Genomic DNA, 17,799 nt, shown 5'->3' on the forward strand with positions numbered 1-17,799 from the left:
TTTATTTTTTATTATTGTAATACGTATTTACACTTCATCTCTTGTAAAATGATGTGTTGTATATGCAGTGCCTGACTTGAGCAGGAGCTCACTGGGGCTGAGTACCAGTACCTAATTTTCCACTGCTTGAGCTCCTGTTCCTCTTATAGAATATTAACTCAAAATCAGTGAGCCCAAAGCAAAGAAAATCGGTCCAATTGTAGAACACAAATAAAGCCACTGCTGGTACAGATACAAGTACTGTATGCTCATATCACTTGAAAAAAATAAAATCTTACTAGAAACAATTTTATTACATCAAGCAGAGCAGTCAGTACAACACCTCAAATTCAATTAGTCATGACATTCACAATTTTACATGTAAATTCAAAGTCTTGGAATGCTCAACCGTCTCTAGCATAAATAATACTCAATTCAGATCATGGATTTTTCACCTGATGAGGCCAATATCCATAGCATGTCCTAAAATCCTGGATCCCAGGAAATTGTTTGCCTCGTCTCAGTCTCTTCGTAGCACACTACTTCATCTCCAGCTCTAAACTCGATGTCCTGATCCACAGAGAGGCCACACTCCATCCCCGTCTTCACCATCTGGACATCATCTTTGTGGTGCTTCAGTGCTGTCAAGGAGCCTGCAGGTAATACAAGACACCGCACACAGTTTTTACTCTAATCAAGAATAAGAAACCAACTATCACCAAATGTATTTGTGACTGACTCAAGAATAAGGGTGACCCGTCGTCAGAGTACATACAAGATAAGCCACAGGTTTATCACATGACATTATCTGTATACACTAAGCAACCGGTTTGACTAATTACCAGTATGGAGCATTGATAGTAAATACAGAATTTCACATACTTAAAAATATGTATTTGAAAGTATAGTGTAGATATGCAGACGCTCCTAAAAGGCTTCTATGGAATGAGGTGCTCATTTAGATAACATCCTATTTCATAAAGGAAAAAGTTAGATATATTTGAGCATTTAAAACACAATACAACCACACATGTGGTTAATGCTTTTAAAATTGGGGATGACACAAAAAAACGTATTACCATTGTGGTCCTCTTAAATAAACGGCTTAAACAATGTACAAACATAAGCTACACAGTAGACCTAGTCTACTAGGCATACTTGGGTTACAGATCTAATAATAATTAATATATTTTGGAACTTGTATAGTGCTTTAAAGAATCTCAAAGCGCATAAAAAGTAAAACAGACAAAAAAATAGAAATGGAGACAAAGTATTAGGTCTGAAAAACGCATGAAAAGCCACCACATCTTGGCAGTGGTTAGGCGCATTCCCTGAACAGTCCCTGAACTTCCTCAGCTATCTCTGGACACAGCATGCAATCCTTGATGTAATACTTCCAAACAGATTAAACAAAAAATAAACATTTTAATCCAAACAGCAAGCTAGCTAGCTAACAAGCCCAAATATGGACTTTTCATCACAATCCTGCAAGTCTGAGAGTCCACAGGATATAGTGATCAAACCCTAGAGCAGCCAAATCCCCCCAAAATAAGTTTAAAAAATGCACAGAAAAAACAAAAAAATACTAATAAACATATGTACAATATTTACAGAGCTCTCTGCCTGGGCTACAGTGCCATGGCAACCATGGAACCAGAGGTGTTAGCATCTTCTTTTTTTTAATGTATTTAAAAGTATCAGCTAGATATTGAACCGCAGTAAGGATCCCGGATGAGTGACATTCCCTTTAGCTATTCGGTATGGTAGTAGGTCTTCGCGCGCTCTCGCTTACCCTCCCAGATGACGTCTCGGCCTCGGACCAGACGGAACTTCATCTTTCTATCTAGCTGACCCTTCTGAACTCTACAGCCGGCGACAGGCACTTTCTTCTTCCCAACAGTCACGTCAAACATGGCCAGGACAGATGCCTCCCCTAGAAAGAGAAGACGAAGAAAAATACTTTCAATCCATACGAGACGGAAATCGGTCTTCTGCTATACCTAACCCCTCCGCTACACAAACACACATTAGGTTGAAGAGGCTGGAACAGAGGGCAGCCACAATGCAGCGCCCAATGAGCAGTATAGGGGGTTAAGTTAAGATCACTACCACCAGATTTTTTTCTCTCTTTTTCACCGGTCAGAACTGGGATTCAAAACAGTAACCCACACTGTGTGAGATGCAAACAATTACATTAGGGTTTCTAGCACAGTCTATTCCCAGTTTAGTGAAAAGACAGTTATCCAGTGTTTTTAAACTGCATGCAAACCAGCAAACAAAGCAACTAACACTACCGATATACAGGAATACATATCCTTGCATGATTCACTATTTCTTCTAAAATAAGTTGAAATGGGGAAAACTTTGTGTTCCCACGTGTATGTGTTTGATTTACAATGGCATAGGATCCCCAAAAAGTTACAGAAAATGTTTTCAGTTCAAGAAAAAAAAATGTCCTGAACTGATTTACTCAGAATTCAAATGAATCTGGTTGGAGACTTAAGTGATTCTTGTTAAGGGTATAATTTACCTCACCTGTGTAAATTGCAGGTGCCTACACAGTAAAAATAGCCATATGACATGTTTTGAAAGAGAAAACTGAATATTCTGCTCCATTGCAAAAGTGCCAATTTATTTGACCACTACAGTATGTCATTTTTGAAAATTACTATGTCATGTGTACGTTTATTGATTCGATGTATCCCAGGACTCCCAAGAACACTCAGTAACAATTGCCTGTGTTGACTACCCTGATTTATTAAATTAAAATACCACACACACACCGATCACATTCTCCTTCACAGACGGAGGGAGTTTACTGCTCAGCTCGTCCTTTAGGTCGTCGATGAGTTTGTAGATAACTTTGTGCATCTTTAGCATGATGCCTTTCTTAGTGGCCATCTGCTGAATGGACTTATTGACACCCACATTGAAGCCGTATATGGTGCCTGGTCATGGGAAGAAATAGCAAGTGTTACTATAACAATAAACAAAACATTTGTCAACAAAAAATAAAAAAGATCTTAAAACATTAGTTTACCAGTAAGACTTGTTTTTCATTTTCAAAAGTGTAAATATAGGGGATATAATAAAACACTTGTATAACAGGTAAGCAGACAGATCGAGGGGATACAAGAGCACATGCTTGAAGGGACATTAAACAATGGAATGTGAGGGAGATGATATTTAACTGGTTAAAACATAGCCCTTTAAACTTGTACCCGTAGACGGGTTGAAAAATGGCACATTTGGGCAGTGAGAAGCATTAAATTGGCTATTCAGTAAAATATTATAAATGACGTCAGAGCTCAGGCTTCACAGCGCCGTATTGGTTTCGACTGACAGCCATTCTGAACATGAGCACTGCAACGTGACAAGAAGTTGCCCCAATCCCTCCAATGGAGTCCAAATGTGCACTTGACATTTCCATATAATAAAACTCATGTCATATATATTTATGATCACCATGTTTGATGTAGTTAGAAGATTACATGGCGTCATACCCTGGGTTGTTCTGAACAGAATGAGCCGGTTAGTCTATTGTGAAGAAAATTTGCTGTGAAAGTCTAACACTAAGATCGTAGCTAGTCATGTTTGCTTTCGGCGATTTGTAAATGGTCAGTTTTTGGATTGTGTAAACAACAGTAATTGTGTGACGGCGGGGATGCAGGGTTGTGTTCCAAACAAAACAAGTATGCTTGCTCTAGATCTTCAACAGCATAGCTAGGAGAGCTCATAAAAAGGACCTTATAGTTAAAGACTCTTTTGAGTCATGGAAGTGCATTGAAATTACTTTGGAGAAGTGTGTGGTCACGTCAGAGACACCAGTTAGTCCTCTCACACTAACCTTTGTCATTTTATTGTCTTATGTTGCACCTACTCCACCATTTCAATTAATATTCTTATTATGTTACTGAATGTATCCAGAGTATTTTCAGATTTCGTTATTGGCTAATGCTGTGAAAAGTACAGTAAATGTAAAATACACATACAATCAACAGTGTCATGTTTGGATTCAGTCTTTTGTCAGGTGAATTATTATGTCCTAGACTTTGGTCTAATAATTTCCCCATAATCACCAAAATGTTCCCTTTTAATTGCCATCATGCTTATACCATTCAAATGTATTCTGTAAGAAACACTTCCATTTAGGCCTATCCATATTGGCCAATTCCCATGAGTGTAAAGGGTTAAAATCATTACAAAGAAAGTTTGTTGAAGTGAGAGTAAACCAGATGTGTTTTAAGTTGAGTATTGGATAATAACTCTAAAGACAGTTAGAATGTACTCATGGGGCATTCTAACTACAGCAGTGATGCCGGCATTTCAGTCTTCTATTGAGACCAAACATCTCCCTTTTCAATGACATGGTGTGATGTGTGGAGGATGCACCTGAGAAGGTCTCGGCCAGGTTGAGATCGTTCTCGGAAACATCTCCGATGCCAAAGTGGACCACCTCCATCTGGCACTGGTGATGCGCATCGTAGCTCTCCAAGATGTTCAGGATAGCCTCGACAGAGCCATCCACATCACCTGCAGTGGCAAAAGACAAGTCGGTATGAAATGGCATAGGCTTTATTATAATTATTCATAGCATTATTTTTAATATTTTGTGATTAATTTAGTTATTTAATATAAATATTGAAATATGATTTTAATTAGGAGCATTTCTATTCTGTTCTGTAATTGAATTGTCTAGCCATGTCATTGAGTTATTCAGATTAATTAATTGATCTAGTCACCTTTGACAATGAGTGGTAGGGAGAGCTCTTGGGACTCCAATTTCTCGCTGGGCCGCATGGCCATGAGCTTTTTGTTGGCCTTGTACAGAGCAGACTTCCTTTGCCTCCAGCTGAGGTGGGCCAGGGGCTCTCGCTCCTTCTTATAGCTCTCTTGGTGCTCCCGTTGCTTTACCTCAATGGCTTGCATGTCCTCCTTCAGTTTGTCCTGTTCCTCCTGGTAGCACCGCCAGTCCACCACCTCCCTTGCTCTTTTCTATAGTTGAGTGGATAAAGATCGATAGAATGGGGTAATATGGTGTCACAACAGATATATTAACAGACGAGACAAAAACATAACTCAGAGCTCAAAAGTGACTATGGTCTGAGATATGCTTGTAAGTCTGAATTGGGGCATTACCAGTAATAAGTAAGGAAAGACAATATGTTACTCTGGACCATGATCTCTCTTCTGACGAACATATCAAGACTGTTTCAAGGACAGCTTTCTTCCATCTACGTAACTGCAAAAAATCTGAAACTTTGTCCAAAAATGACGCAGAAAAATGTATCCATGCTTGTCTCACTTCTATGTTAGACTACTGCAATGCTCTACTTTCCGGCTACCCGGATAAAGCACTAAATAAACTTGAGTTAGTGTTAAACACGGCTGCTAGAATCTTGACTAGAACCAAAAAATGTGATCATATTACACCAGTGCTAGCCTCTCTACACTGGCCTCCTGTTAAGGCAAGGGCTGATTTCAAGGTTTTACTGCTAACCTACAAACCATTACATGGGCTTGCTCCTACCCATCTTTCCGATTTGGTCCTGCCATACATACCTACACGTACGCTACGGTCACAAGACTCTGGCCTCCTTACTGTCCCTAGAATTTCTAAGCAAACAGCTGAAGGCAGGGCTTTCTCCTATAGAGCACCATTTTTATAGAATGGTCTGCCTACCCATGTGAGAGACGCAGACTCTGTCTCAACCTTTAAGTCTTTATTGAAGACTCATCTCTTCAGTAGGTCCTATGATTGAGTGTAATCTGGCCCAGGAGTGTGAGGGTGAACAGAAAGGCACTTGCCGTCTCCGCTTGGCCGGTTCCCCTCTCTCCATTGGGATTCTCTGCCTATAACCCTATTACAGGGGCTGAGTCACTGGCGCTCTTCCATGCCGTCCCTAGGAGGGGTGCGTCACTTGAATGGGTTGAGTCACTGACGTGATATTCCTGTCCGGGTTGGCGGCGCGGCGCCCCCGGGTTGTGCCGTGGTGGAGATCTTTCTGGGCGATACTCAGCTTTGTCTCAGGATGGTAGGTTGGTGGTTGAAGATATCCCTCTAGTGGTGTGTGGGCTGTGCTTTGGCAAAGTGGGTGGGGTTATATCCTGCCTGTTTGGTCCTGTCCAGGGGTATCGTTGGATGGGGCCCCAGTGTCTCCAGACCCCTCCTGTCTCAGCCTCCAATATTTATGCTGCAGTAGTTTGTGTCGGGGGGCTAGGGTCAGTCTGTTATATCTGGATTTCTCCTGTCTTATCCAGTGTCCTGTGCGAATTTAAGTATGCTCTCTCTTTCTCTCTCGGGAGGACCTGAGCCCTAGGACCATGCCTCAGGACTACATGGACTGATGACTCCTTGCTGTCCCCAGTCCGCCTGGCCGTGCTGCTGCTCCAGTTTCAACTGTTCTGCCTGCGGCTATGGAATCCTGACTTGTTCACCACGTGCTACCTGTCCCAGACCTATTATTTGACCATGCTGGTCATTTATGAACATTTGAACATCTTGGCCATGTTCTGTTATAATCTCCACCCGGCACAGCCAGAAGAGGACTGGCCACCCCTCATAGCCTGGTTCCTCTCTAGGTTTCTTCCTAGGTTCTGGCCTTTCTAGGGAGTTTTTCCTAGCCACCGTGCTTCTACACCTGCATTGCTTGCTGTTTGGGGTTTTAGGCTGGGTTTCTGTACAGCACTTTGAGATATTAGCTGATGTAAGAAGGGCTTTATAAATAAATTTGATTTGAATATTTTATCAGTGTATAATGACTAGCCTTATGTTTTATGCTGCTTTGTGCAGAGGGAACATCAACATTACACGGTGATAAACTAAACTTAGTTGAATGCACTGACTAAGGCAAAAAGACTGGAAGTAGTTATTTGGCAGATCTAAAACTAGCGAATTAGATTAACTTCTCTCGCTAGCTAGCGTGCTAACCAGCGAAAAAGCTAGGGGTAAACAAACAGTGACGTAAGTATAACGTGACATGTTTACGGTCAGTGTTAGCAGGTCGGGTAACGCAGAGTGACAGAATAAATATCACTCAAATCACTTGTGACAGCAAATTATGTTAATAATGAAGCTACTGAAAATGTTTATTTAAACTACCAAAAAGTGTCAGTAGTTTGCTTAGGTTGACGGCAAAGTTAGGCTAATTACATGGGAGTACCCTACGTCCGTACTCTGCTCTGAGGCGTGGTCACACTAAGCCATGCCTCGCCGTGTGTATCTATAGTGCACCTGTGACCGCCAATACAGCGCAGCATGGAACGCTGCTTGTCCAATCAGCATCCAAACAAGCCGTTTTAGAACTGACATTGTTTAATAACGCTAATCTTCACTGCAAATTGAAGTGGGAGTTGTCAACACAGGGATTGACTTGGCCGGCTGCATACGTGACACGTCAACAATGCATGGTATTGGATTGTATCTGAAGGCAATTAATGACTCCGATAAGGCCTATTCCAACTGTACTACTCCTCATTCTCATAAATAAATAAAAACGTCCAGATATTGCTTTGAGGCTGGGTTGTAATGACTACCACATTCGGAGTTGGCTGAATCATCTACTCTTCTAATAATGCAATATATGTCACCTCAGACTTCATCTCGGCAACCCACAACCAAAATCTTGCCGAAACGCTGGCTACTGGATAAGGTTCTGGGGGAGAGGTACACCGTAAATAGGTGCACAGGAACAATTGTTCCTCATCTCACTGCCCTAGGATAGACGTTACATTTATGTTATGTCTGTCCAGGAGAGATTACCTCAGACTCTACTTCCAGGATCTCCTCGCCGGCAGAGGGGAGCTCCTTCCACCCCACTATCTCCACAGCAGTGCTCGGCCCAGCTTCCTTCACTGTGCAGTTGTTCTCGTCAAACAAGAAGCGCACCTTGGCCCATGTCTTCCCCGCAACCAAAGTGCAGCCCTTTTTTAACGTGCCTCGCTGGACAATTGCTGTCGTAACTGGCCTGCAAAACAGGACATAATTTGTAAAAATGTATTTGTAAGCAGCATCTTATTGAACTGACGTTCATTTTGAAATGTTTACCAAAGCTATTTTTAATTTCCGTTACTCCAATAATTTCACTCAAATTGTAATGGATTATATATGCATTTGACCATATAATGCTTTTAGGTTGTGATTTTGTGTGAATGTTGGCAGTTTTGTAACCCGATTAAATCGAGCTAGAGTGCTTGGTGCAACCATTCCAACAACCAAATGCTAAGCTCATGCTCTCATCCGTGGCTGTGCCATGGGGAGACGCACCCCTTGCCCTTATCCGAGCGGCTCTCGATAATGGTGCCCTCCACTAGGCCTGTCGGGTCACCCTTCAGCTCCATCACCTCCGCCAGGGTCACCGTGGCCTCTGCCAGCTCCAGCAGATTGTCCCCCTATGGAATCATATTGTTGTTTTTTAATGTCATGACTTTGGCATTATGCACCGACTTGCACAAATAGGTGAATTAGGCTGGGGCCAGACAGTTTTAATCCAAACATTTTTATCCACATTTACCAACTTTAGACAACTATTGAGGGACAAAAACAGACAGTGACAAATGCATAATAAGCACATTACAGGAATGACTTAAGTGGGCAGTAGTGTTTGTATTAAGGCTGGACCATGTTTGGCGGACTGTCCTAACCCCCAAGATGAGACAAGGGGCAGAATCCAATTAACAAACATATGCATATATACACACACACACACATTAGGCTTGCTAAATGTCTGACATTTTGTTTCCCAACTGTTCTGCTGTAATAAATGAGAAATGGAAATGAGTCCATTATATATTCAATGATATATTAAAAAAGTATACCTCCTTCCTATGGATGAGGAACTCACCTTCAGGGCAGAAACGTGGATAGCCTGAACCTCTCCTCCATACTCCTCGCATACCACATCATGGGATAGTAGTTCCTGCTTCACACGCGCTGGGTCAGCTTGATGCTTGTCACACTTGTTCACTGCCACAATGATTGGCACTGCAGATACACCAAACCCCCCCACCAATTTTACTATTCAGGTACATAAAAGGCATAAAATAACGAACTGTCATTAAATGAGCTCATTGGGAGCCTTGTTCAGACCAACAATGTTATCTCTTGAAACGTCTCGTTAGCCATGAAAAGGCAGTGATGATTTATACTGAACAAAAATATAAAAAACACAATATGCAACAATTTCAAAGATTTTACTGAGTTACAGTTCATATAAGGAAATCAGTCGAATGAAATTCATTAAGTCCTAATCTATGGATTTCACATGACTGGGTATACAAACATGTATCTGTTGGTCCCAGATACCTAAAAAAAAAAAATAGGGGTGTGGATCAGAAAACAAGCCAGTATCTGGTGTGACCACCATTTGCCTCATGCAGCACGACACCTTCACATAGAGTTGATCAGGCTGTTGATTGTGGCCAGTGGAATATTGTCCCACTCCTCTTCAATGGCAGTGCGAAGTCGCTGGATATTGGCAGGAAGTGGAACGCGCCGTCGTACACGTCGATCAAGAGCATCCCAAACATGCTCAATGGGTGATGTCTGGTGAGTATGCAGGCCATGGAAGAACTGGGACATGTTCAGCTTCCAGGAATTGTGTACAGATCCTTGCGACATGGGACTGTGCATTATCATATTGAAACATGAGGTAATGGTGGCGGATAAATGGGACGACAGTGGGCCTCAGGACATCGCCACGGTATCTCTGAATTCAAATTGCCATCGATAAAATGCAATTGTGTTCATTGTCCGTAGCTTATGCCTGCCCATACCATAACCCCACCACCACGGGGCACTCTATTCACAACGTTGACGTCGCACACACGAAGCCATGCACGTGGTCTGTGGTTGTGAGGCCGGTCGGAAGTACTGCCAAATTCTCTAAAATGACATTGGGGGCGGCTTATGGTAGAGAAATGCACATTCAATTATCTGGTAACAGCTCTGGTGGACATTCCTGCAGTCAGCATGCCAATTGCACGCACCCTGTAACATTGTGTTGTGTGACAAAACGGCATATTTCAGAGTGGTTTTTTATTGTCCCCAGCACAAGGTGCACCTGTGTAATCAGCTTCTTGATATGCCACACCTTGGCAAAGGAGCTCACTAACAGGGATGTAAACACATTTGTGTACAAAAGTTGAGAGAAATTTTTTTTTTTGTGTGTATGGAACATTTTTGGGATATTTTATTTCAGCTCAAGAAACATGGGTCAAACTTTACATGTTGCGATTATATTTCTGTTCAGTGTATATAGATTTAAAGTCAACAGCAGGAATATGTGTTGTACATGATGCTATCACCAGCTGCAGTTTGGATTGAATGCCATCAATCCCTACAGTTAAGGTTATTTAATCTATAAAAAATATTAATGTCCCTCAAAGATGTCACCCAAAATGTGTTATAGTTGCATAGAAATACCAACATGAAATATGACAGTACCTTGGGCTTTTTTGGCATGTAGGATGGATTCAATCGTCTGCTTCATGACTCCGTCATCTGCAGCAACAACCAGGATGACAATGTCTGTAGCCAAAGCTCCACGGGCCCTCATGGCGGAGAAGGCTGCGTGCCCTGGGGTGTCCAAGAAGGTGATCTTTTCCCCCGAAGGAAGTTGAACTGCAGAGAGAAATCAGGATGGAACCTTCTGAAATCTGTGAAGATAAATCTAACCTCACCGAGAAATTTGGTATATTCAAAATATGTATTGCGATGAGGCATCATAGCACCAGGTTGAGAAATAACTTTTACAGTTTAGCCTTGCAATGATCTGCATCGACAGGTGGTCTCAAGTCTCAAGCAAAGAGTGGATATGTGGACAGGTCTGAGGGGAGCTTCCGGTGTTAGTCAACATTTTCATACAATATTAATATGATTCCCTTGATTCATTCAGCTAGATTCTGTAAGATTCACTACTACTAGCAGCTAGTTTTATGATCACTAAACATTCCACTAAAAAAAACACTTCTTGTGGAGTCTAGGTGTTTCCCTACCCAGGAAGGCCCCAATGTGCTGGGTGATGCCCCCTGCTTCCCCCGCAGCCACCTGGCTCTTCCTAAGGCTGTCCAACAGAGTGGTCTTTCCGTGATCTACGTGGCCCATTATGGTGACGACAGGAGGACGAGACACCAGGACGGCCGGATCTGGTGGATCTCTAGAATAAACATTGATTTACATTCAGATGCAACTTCTGTTTCTATTTTGTATGTTCATTCATATGAAAATAAAAAAAACTCTAAATATAATAAAATGTTTCTAAAAAAGTTCATATTCAGGTGGTATAACTTGGGTTTCATCCAGGTTTGAGCTTGAATGGGAATGTCAGTACCTGGATGGTACTGAGCCCTTTCTACCCTAATGCCTACAGACGGCCAACAACCAATTCTCAAGAGGTTTTGTTTTGAAATGTCCAGCATCTGTCAACCAAAATACTCTATTAACCACCCTTCTAACAATCAGATGACAAGACAGGTCCTCTACCTTCTCTGAGTGTCTTTGTTCTCACGCTCTTTGGACTCCACCAGCTTGGCCCACTTGAACTTCATCCCAGACCTCTTCACAACCTCCTTGATCCACTGCTCCTCCAGAACAGAGTGGGGCTCTAGGGAATCCAGGTCCACTGAGGTGTTGAGCAGAGCCTCAAAGACATGATCTATGGAATAAATGGTACGCTGTTCAAATCAGTACTACACATCAGACCTGCGTTGTATTCATTAGTGTACACCGTAGCGAAACGTTTTAGAATGGAAAACGAAAACAAGCGTTTCTTATTGGACAAGTTTAATCATCTTGGAACACACTCAATACTTCATACCATAATTCAGTCAAATAAATAATGACTTTAAAGACTATTGAATGATTATACATTAAATTTAATCAGCCTTACCAAAGTCTTTGTTCATAGCTTGAGCCAGTGCAGACACCGTCATCTTCTGTTTTATTTCTACTTCCTGTTTGTCCTGCTTCGGTTTGACTTTCTGAACTTTACTATGGCCTTTACCCTAGAAAAAAAAAGACATGAAAAAAAATGTTAATGGTTCTAAAAGCATAAGGAAAGACCACAACCACATGATCTCTATTTTCAATAGAGATCAAGGCCTATTACATTTCTTATCATTTGCATTTACAGTACATTAGGAAAGTATTCAGACCCCTTGACTTTTTCCACATTGTGTTACGAGACAGCCTTATTCTAAAATGGATTGTTTTTTTCCATCATCAATCCACACACTTAAATATGACATTAACATAAGTATTCAGACCCTTAACTCAGTACTTTGTTGAAGACCCTTCAGCAGCAATTACAGCATTGAGTCTTCTTGGGAATGACGCTACAAGCTTGGCACAACTTTACTTGGGGAATTTCTCCCATTCTTCTCTGCAGATTCTCTCAAACCCGGTCAGGTTGGATAGGGAGCGTCGCTGCTCAGCTACTTTCAGGTCTCTCCAGAGATGTTAGATTAGGTTGAAGTCCGGGTTCTGGCTGGACATTCAGAGACTTGTCCCGAAGCCACTCCTGCATTGTCTTGGCTGTGTGCTTAGGGTTGTTGTCCTGTTGGAAGGTGAAGCTTTGCCCCAGTCTGAAGTCCTGAGCAGATTTAATCAAGGACCTCTCTGTACTTTGCTCTGTTCATCTTTCCATTGATCCTGACTAGTCACCCAGTCCTTGCTGATAAACATCCCCACAGCACGATGCTGCCACCACCATGCTTCACTGTAGGAATGGTGCCAGGTTTCCTCCAGAAGTGACGCTTGGTATTCAGGCCAAAGAGTTCAATCTTGCTTTCAACAGACAAGAGAATATTATTTCTCATGGTCAGAGTCCTTTAGGTGTCTTTTGGCAAACCAAGCGGGCTGTCATATGCCTTTTACTGAGGAGTGGCTTCCATCTGGCCACTCTACTAAAGGCCTGGTTGGTGGAGTGCAGCAAAGATGGGAGAACCTTCCATAAGGACAACCATCTCCACAGCACAGAGGAACTGGAGCTCTGTCAGTGACCATTGGGTTCTTGGTCACCTCCCTGGCCAAGACCCTTCTCCCCTGATTGCTGTTTGGCCAGGCGACCAGCTATAGGAAGAGTCTTGGTGGTTCCAAACTTCTTGCATTTAAGAATGATGGACACCACTGTGTTCTTGGGGACCTTCAATGCCCCAGATCTGTGCCTCGACACAATCCTGTCTCGGAGCTCTACGGCAATTCCTTCAACCTCATGGCTTGGTTTTGCTCTGACATGCACTGTCAACTGTGGGACCTTATATAGACAGGTGTGTACCTTTCCAAATCATGTCCAATCAATCGTATTTACCACAGGTGGACTCCAATCAAGTTGTATAAACATCTCAAAGATGATCTATGGAAACAGGATGCACCTGAGCTCAATTTTGAGTGTCATAGCAGAGGGTCTGAATACTTATGTAAATAAGGTATCTGTTTTTATAAACATTCCTCAAAACCTATTTTTCGCTTTAATTGTGGATTGTGTGTAGATTGATGAGGAAACAATTTACATTATAGAATAAGGCAGTAACGTAACAAAATGTGGAAGAAGTCAAGGGGTCTGAATATGTTTTTCTTCAACTCAAAACTTGCCCCTGTCTCACCTGCTTAGTAGCAAGGTATCTGGCATGGTGGCAGGTCAGTGGAGGTGCAGGGGTCCAAGCTGGAGCAAAGATAGGGAAAGGGAGGTAGTTTGCAACCAGTGTAGGGTCGGTATGGGTTATCAGTCTCATCCTCCTTATCAGGGAGGTCGCCCGATTCATTTCAGTGCTAAAAAAAACAGAATTGTTATTTTCATTTCACAGCGGCATCTGCAGTCGTGCTGTACAGTAGGTTAACTACCATCTGCCATGCGGTTTGCTAGCAACATTATGAAAAGGGGCCTGTGGGTCCCCACATCGAAAAACCTGAAGCCACCGTGCTTCTATTTCCCTATGTGGGAGCATTACGAACCGTAGGTTTTCACCATGTTTTGTTATTTCTGTATAACATAAAAATCAACACAAAGTTGGCTCTTTTACAATGTGGGTCATTTGGAAATAATGTTTGTTTTCCCCCAATTTGTGGGTGTGGTCAAAGGGAATTCCTTATTACATGAATATCAACTTTGCATACTGGCTAACACTGCCATTCCAAAATGGCAGCAGTGGCTAATATTAACTAACATGAGGACGAAAGGGGCAGTTTTCCAGGAAAATTTGCAGTATTTCAAACTTCTCGGTGGAGCAGTGCGGATAAAGATCAAATTTGAAGTACAGTGACATATTCCAGCCCTGCAATTGAGGTATGTTTTCTGACACATATCACACACTGGCTCCACTGTGTCTTAATGTAACCATGATTGCGTTCTGACTCCAGTGCAGCTCAGTGTAAACAAGTGTAACGATAGTGTCAGTATCTTCTGGGAAGCTAATTTGCCCTATTTAGTTTAAGGAACAAATGACATTTGAAAGAAATATAGAGCTAGGATTATAAAATCGAGTTCCAGGTTGTCCTTATTACAGTCAGGCTGCAAAGATTTGTAGAACGCCTGAAGACACTAGAAAAAAAGAACCTGAAACGCAACAGACGTGGTTGACCTTAACACAGCTTGTGTTGTTGCACCCACTTCAAAGATGGAGGAAATGGGAAACTTGAACCGGGTTATCGGGCAAATCAAACCTTGACGCACTTCAGCCACGCCCGTACAAAATTGTTCTGTTACACTGCAGTTAACAGAGACTGCAAATATGGTTGTCAAACTCTGTGGCGAGTGTCCAAAACACCACATTTCACTGCACTGGACTTCATAGTAAGTTAGCTGGAGTCATTTTGGGGAGTTAGCTAGCTAGATGCCATGATTTTATGTGGCTAGCTACCCACTAGCAATAACACAAATCCGAGGAACTCACCTTGTGATTTAGGCTACCCCGTTTCACCACATTGTTAATGTGGTTTTCAATCCCATTTGCATTACACGTTCAGCGATATCAAACATCCATTTCAACCCTTCACAGGACGCCGCCATGACAGGTATCCCAGCAAGCATTTCGACAGTGTTGGCCATAGAGATAGATAAAGGACTCATTGTTATAGCTGTACTATTATAGCGTCATTGACAACATTGGCAGCACATATAGACAGAGGACTCGTTATATCTGTGCTATTAGAGCGTCTTTGACAAAAAATGGGCAGCGCCATTGAGCCTACAACCCATAGGAATTCCCACCCAGTTGACAACTTTTTTACTGCTTTAAAATGGCGGAAGCAAGGTGGACGCACATGCTAAAACGACCTTTTGGACACTCGAGCCTTCTATCATTCTCTATGGTATCGACTGGCGGAAAGGGAGAAGCGAGAGGACCGACTCCGTCCCAAATCTTTCTGCGCGAGAAGCAGACCAAGTGAGGATTTTTTGTATAGTGTGTCGAATTTGGTCAATATAAAATATAATTGCTAAGTGGGGCGTATTTGATCTAATATAAGTTTCGTAATGTTCAGGTTGTTACGAATGTACTGATATAAGTTGAGCCAATTGTTCACATTCTTATATGCCCTCTCATTGGCTAGAAGTTTCCCTTCCGCCTTCTGCCTTTGCGGACATGTATGCCAATTGTTTGAGCAGACTGTCCAATATCTTGTCAATATATAGATCATCTTTGGTATCAATCTTCCCGGTAGTGTCAGGTCAATGGTTGTGATCAAATTGCAAGTGTCTGCAGTTCGTCTTTTTTTTCAGTTGTGCTGCCAATCTCTGAAATAACTTTGACAAAAATACAATTACAACTACAGTCTGCAACATGTCAGAAAAATACATTTTTATGAGTTGGATTGGAGTGTGTACATTTTTCTACCAGTACATAGACATATTTTCAGAATAAAAATGATTAAGTAATTACCATGTTGTCGGTCAAGTGACTCATAAGTAAAAAATATTCAGCACAAAGTGACATTGAAAGCAGCAATCTGGTGATGTTAGCCGACATCCACTACTTCTTCATCAGAGTAATCTGTCATGACTACAGTGACTTTTCCAAAATGTGGAAGATTTCCTGGATAACATGAAAACAGCCTAACCAGCTCTGCTAGGGCGAGTAAAATGGTCAGAGTTTGGGTGGGGGCTAAAGCTTAAGATGTTTCTTGTGGCATTGCACATGGTCAGTGTGAACCAGAGTGACTTGATACAGCAACAATGGACCAAGCAAACGACACAGGTCTTATTTAATGAAAGGGGTTGCAGTCTGCTGTGAAGCTTTCATCCATGTATACGGGAAAGAGAGTCTACTTACAGTTAGTTATTATAAGTTTCTGATTTAGTCAGAAAGTTGTTTTCATTGCAAGTTAAAGCTTGCTGTTAGCTAACTAGCTAGCTGAAGTTCGATGGCTGGCTTGCTAGCTGACATTGAACCTTTATGGTTAACTTGAGCTAGCTATGACAATCGGTTTGTATTGCTAGTACTCTATGGTTTGGGATTATAGTTCATTGTTCAGCTAGCTAATGTTAACGTTACATGTCTGAAAAGACCCCATGTTAAAGCTTCCTGTTAGCTAGCTAATGTTAGCTGACGTAAGATGGCTGGCTAGCTAGCTAGCATTGTGTATGAACTGTGTAATGTTAGCGATGTTTTCTCAGATTGCCATTTCGCATTGCTAGTTTTAGCATAATGTTAGCTGGCAAACATTGAACCTAATTGGTTAACTTCAGCTAGCTATGACAATGGGTTTGTATTACTCATACTCTATGGATTGGGATGATGGTTAATTGGTTAGCTACATGTCTAGACAAAAGACAAAGTTAAAGCTTGCTGTTAGCTAGCTGACGTTAGATGGCTAGCTTGCTAGCTAACATTACTGTATGAACTGTGTGTAGTGATATTGCAGAATGCCATTTCGCATCTATTGTATAATAATGCTAAAATATGTGTATCTGGAATGTTTAAAAAAAACATTTTTTTAAACTAGGCAACAAATTCTTATTTACAATGACGGCCTACCAAAAAGGCCTCCTGCAGGGACAAGGGCTAAAAGAAAATACATAAATAAATGACAAAACACACATCACAACATAAAGAGAGACCTAAGACCACAACATAAAACATGGTACAAACATTATTGGGTACAGACCACAGCACAAGGGGCAAGAAGGTAGAGCCAACAATACACCATGCAAAGCAGTCACAACTGTGTCCATGATTGAGTCTGAGATAAAACTGTCCAGTTTGAGTGTTTGTTGCAGCTCTTTCCAATCGCTAGCTGCAGTAAACTGAAAAGAGGAGTGACCCAGGGATGTGTTTACTTTGGGGACCTTTAACAGAATGTGACTGGCAGAATGGGTGTTGTATGTTGAGGATGAGGGCTGCAGTAGATATCTCAGATAGTGGGGAGTGAGGCCTAAGAGGGTTTTATAAATAAGCATCAACCAGTGGGTCTTGTAATGGGTATACAGAGATGACCAGATTAGTGTGTCCTATAAGAAGCTTTGGTGGCAAATGTGATGGCATAATGGTAAAGAACATTTAGCCGCTCGAAAGCACCCTTACCTGCCTATCTATAAATTATGTCTCCGTAATCTAGCATGGGTATGATGGTCATCTGAATCAGGGTTAGTTTGGTAGCTGTGGTGAATTAGGAGCGATTACAATAGATAGATTTAACCTTAGCCTGCAGCTTTGATATGTGCTGAGAGAAAGACAGTGCACTGTTTAGCCATACTCCCAAGTACTTGTATGAGGTGACTGCCTCAAGCTCTAAACCCTCAGTGGTAGTAATCACACCTGTGGGAGGAGGGACATTCTTCTTTCCAAAACACATTACCTTTGTTTTTGGAGTGTTCAGAACAAGGT

At 41.9% G+C, this 17,799-nt stretch overlaps 1 protein-coding gene across 1 annotated transcript; it reads right to left on the minus strand.

Annotated features, from left to right (window-relative positions):
- Positions 1-274: 274 nt before the first annotated feature.
- mtif2 (mitochondrial translational initiation factor 2) lies at positions 275-15,011 on the minus strand. The gene is made up of 14 exons (XM_029682337.2): positions 14,869-15,011; positions 13,582-13,747; positions 11,868-11,982; positions 11,462-11,633; positions 10,975-11,135; positions 10,424-10,600; positions 8,823-8,962; positions 8,246-8,370; positions 7,742-7,946; positions 4,722-4,974; positions 4,372-4,512; positions 2,763-2,927; positions 1,772-1,912; positions 275-632 (listed from the first exon to the last, which is right to left on the minus strand). Exons 2-14 carry the CDS (start codon positions 13,738-13,740, stop codon positions 463-465), a joined length of 2,124 nt encoding a protein of 707 aa, XP_029538197.2. The 5' UTR covers positions 13,741-13,747; positions 14,869-15,011; the 3' UTR covers positions 275-462.
- Positions 15,012-17,799: the final 2,788 nt, after the last annotated feature.

Source organism: Oncorhynchus nerka, linkage group LG15, assembly GCF_034236695.1.
Source record: "Oncorhynchus nerka isolate Pitt River linkage group LG15, Oner_Uvic_2.0, whole genome shotgun sequence".
Classification (NCBI taxonomy): Eukaryota; Metazoa; Chordata; class Actinopteri; order Salmoniformes; family Salmonidae; genus Oncorhynchus; species Oncorhynchus nerka.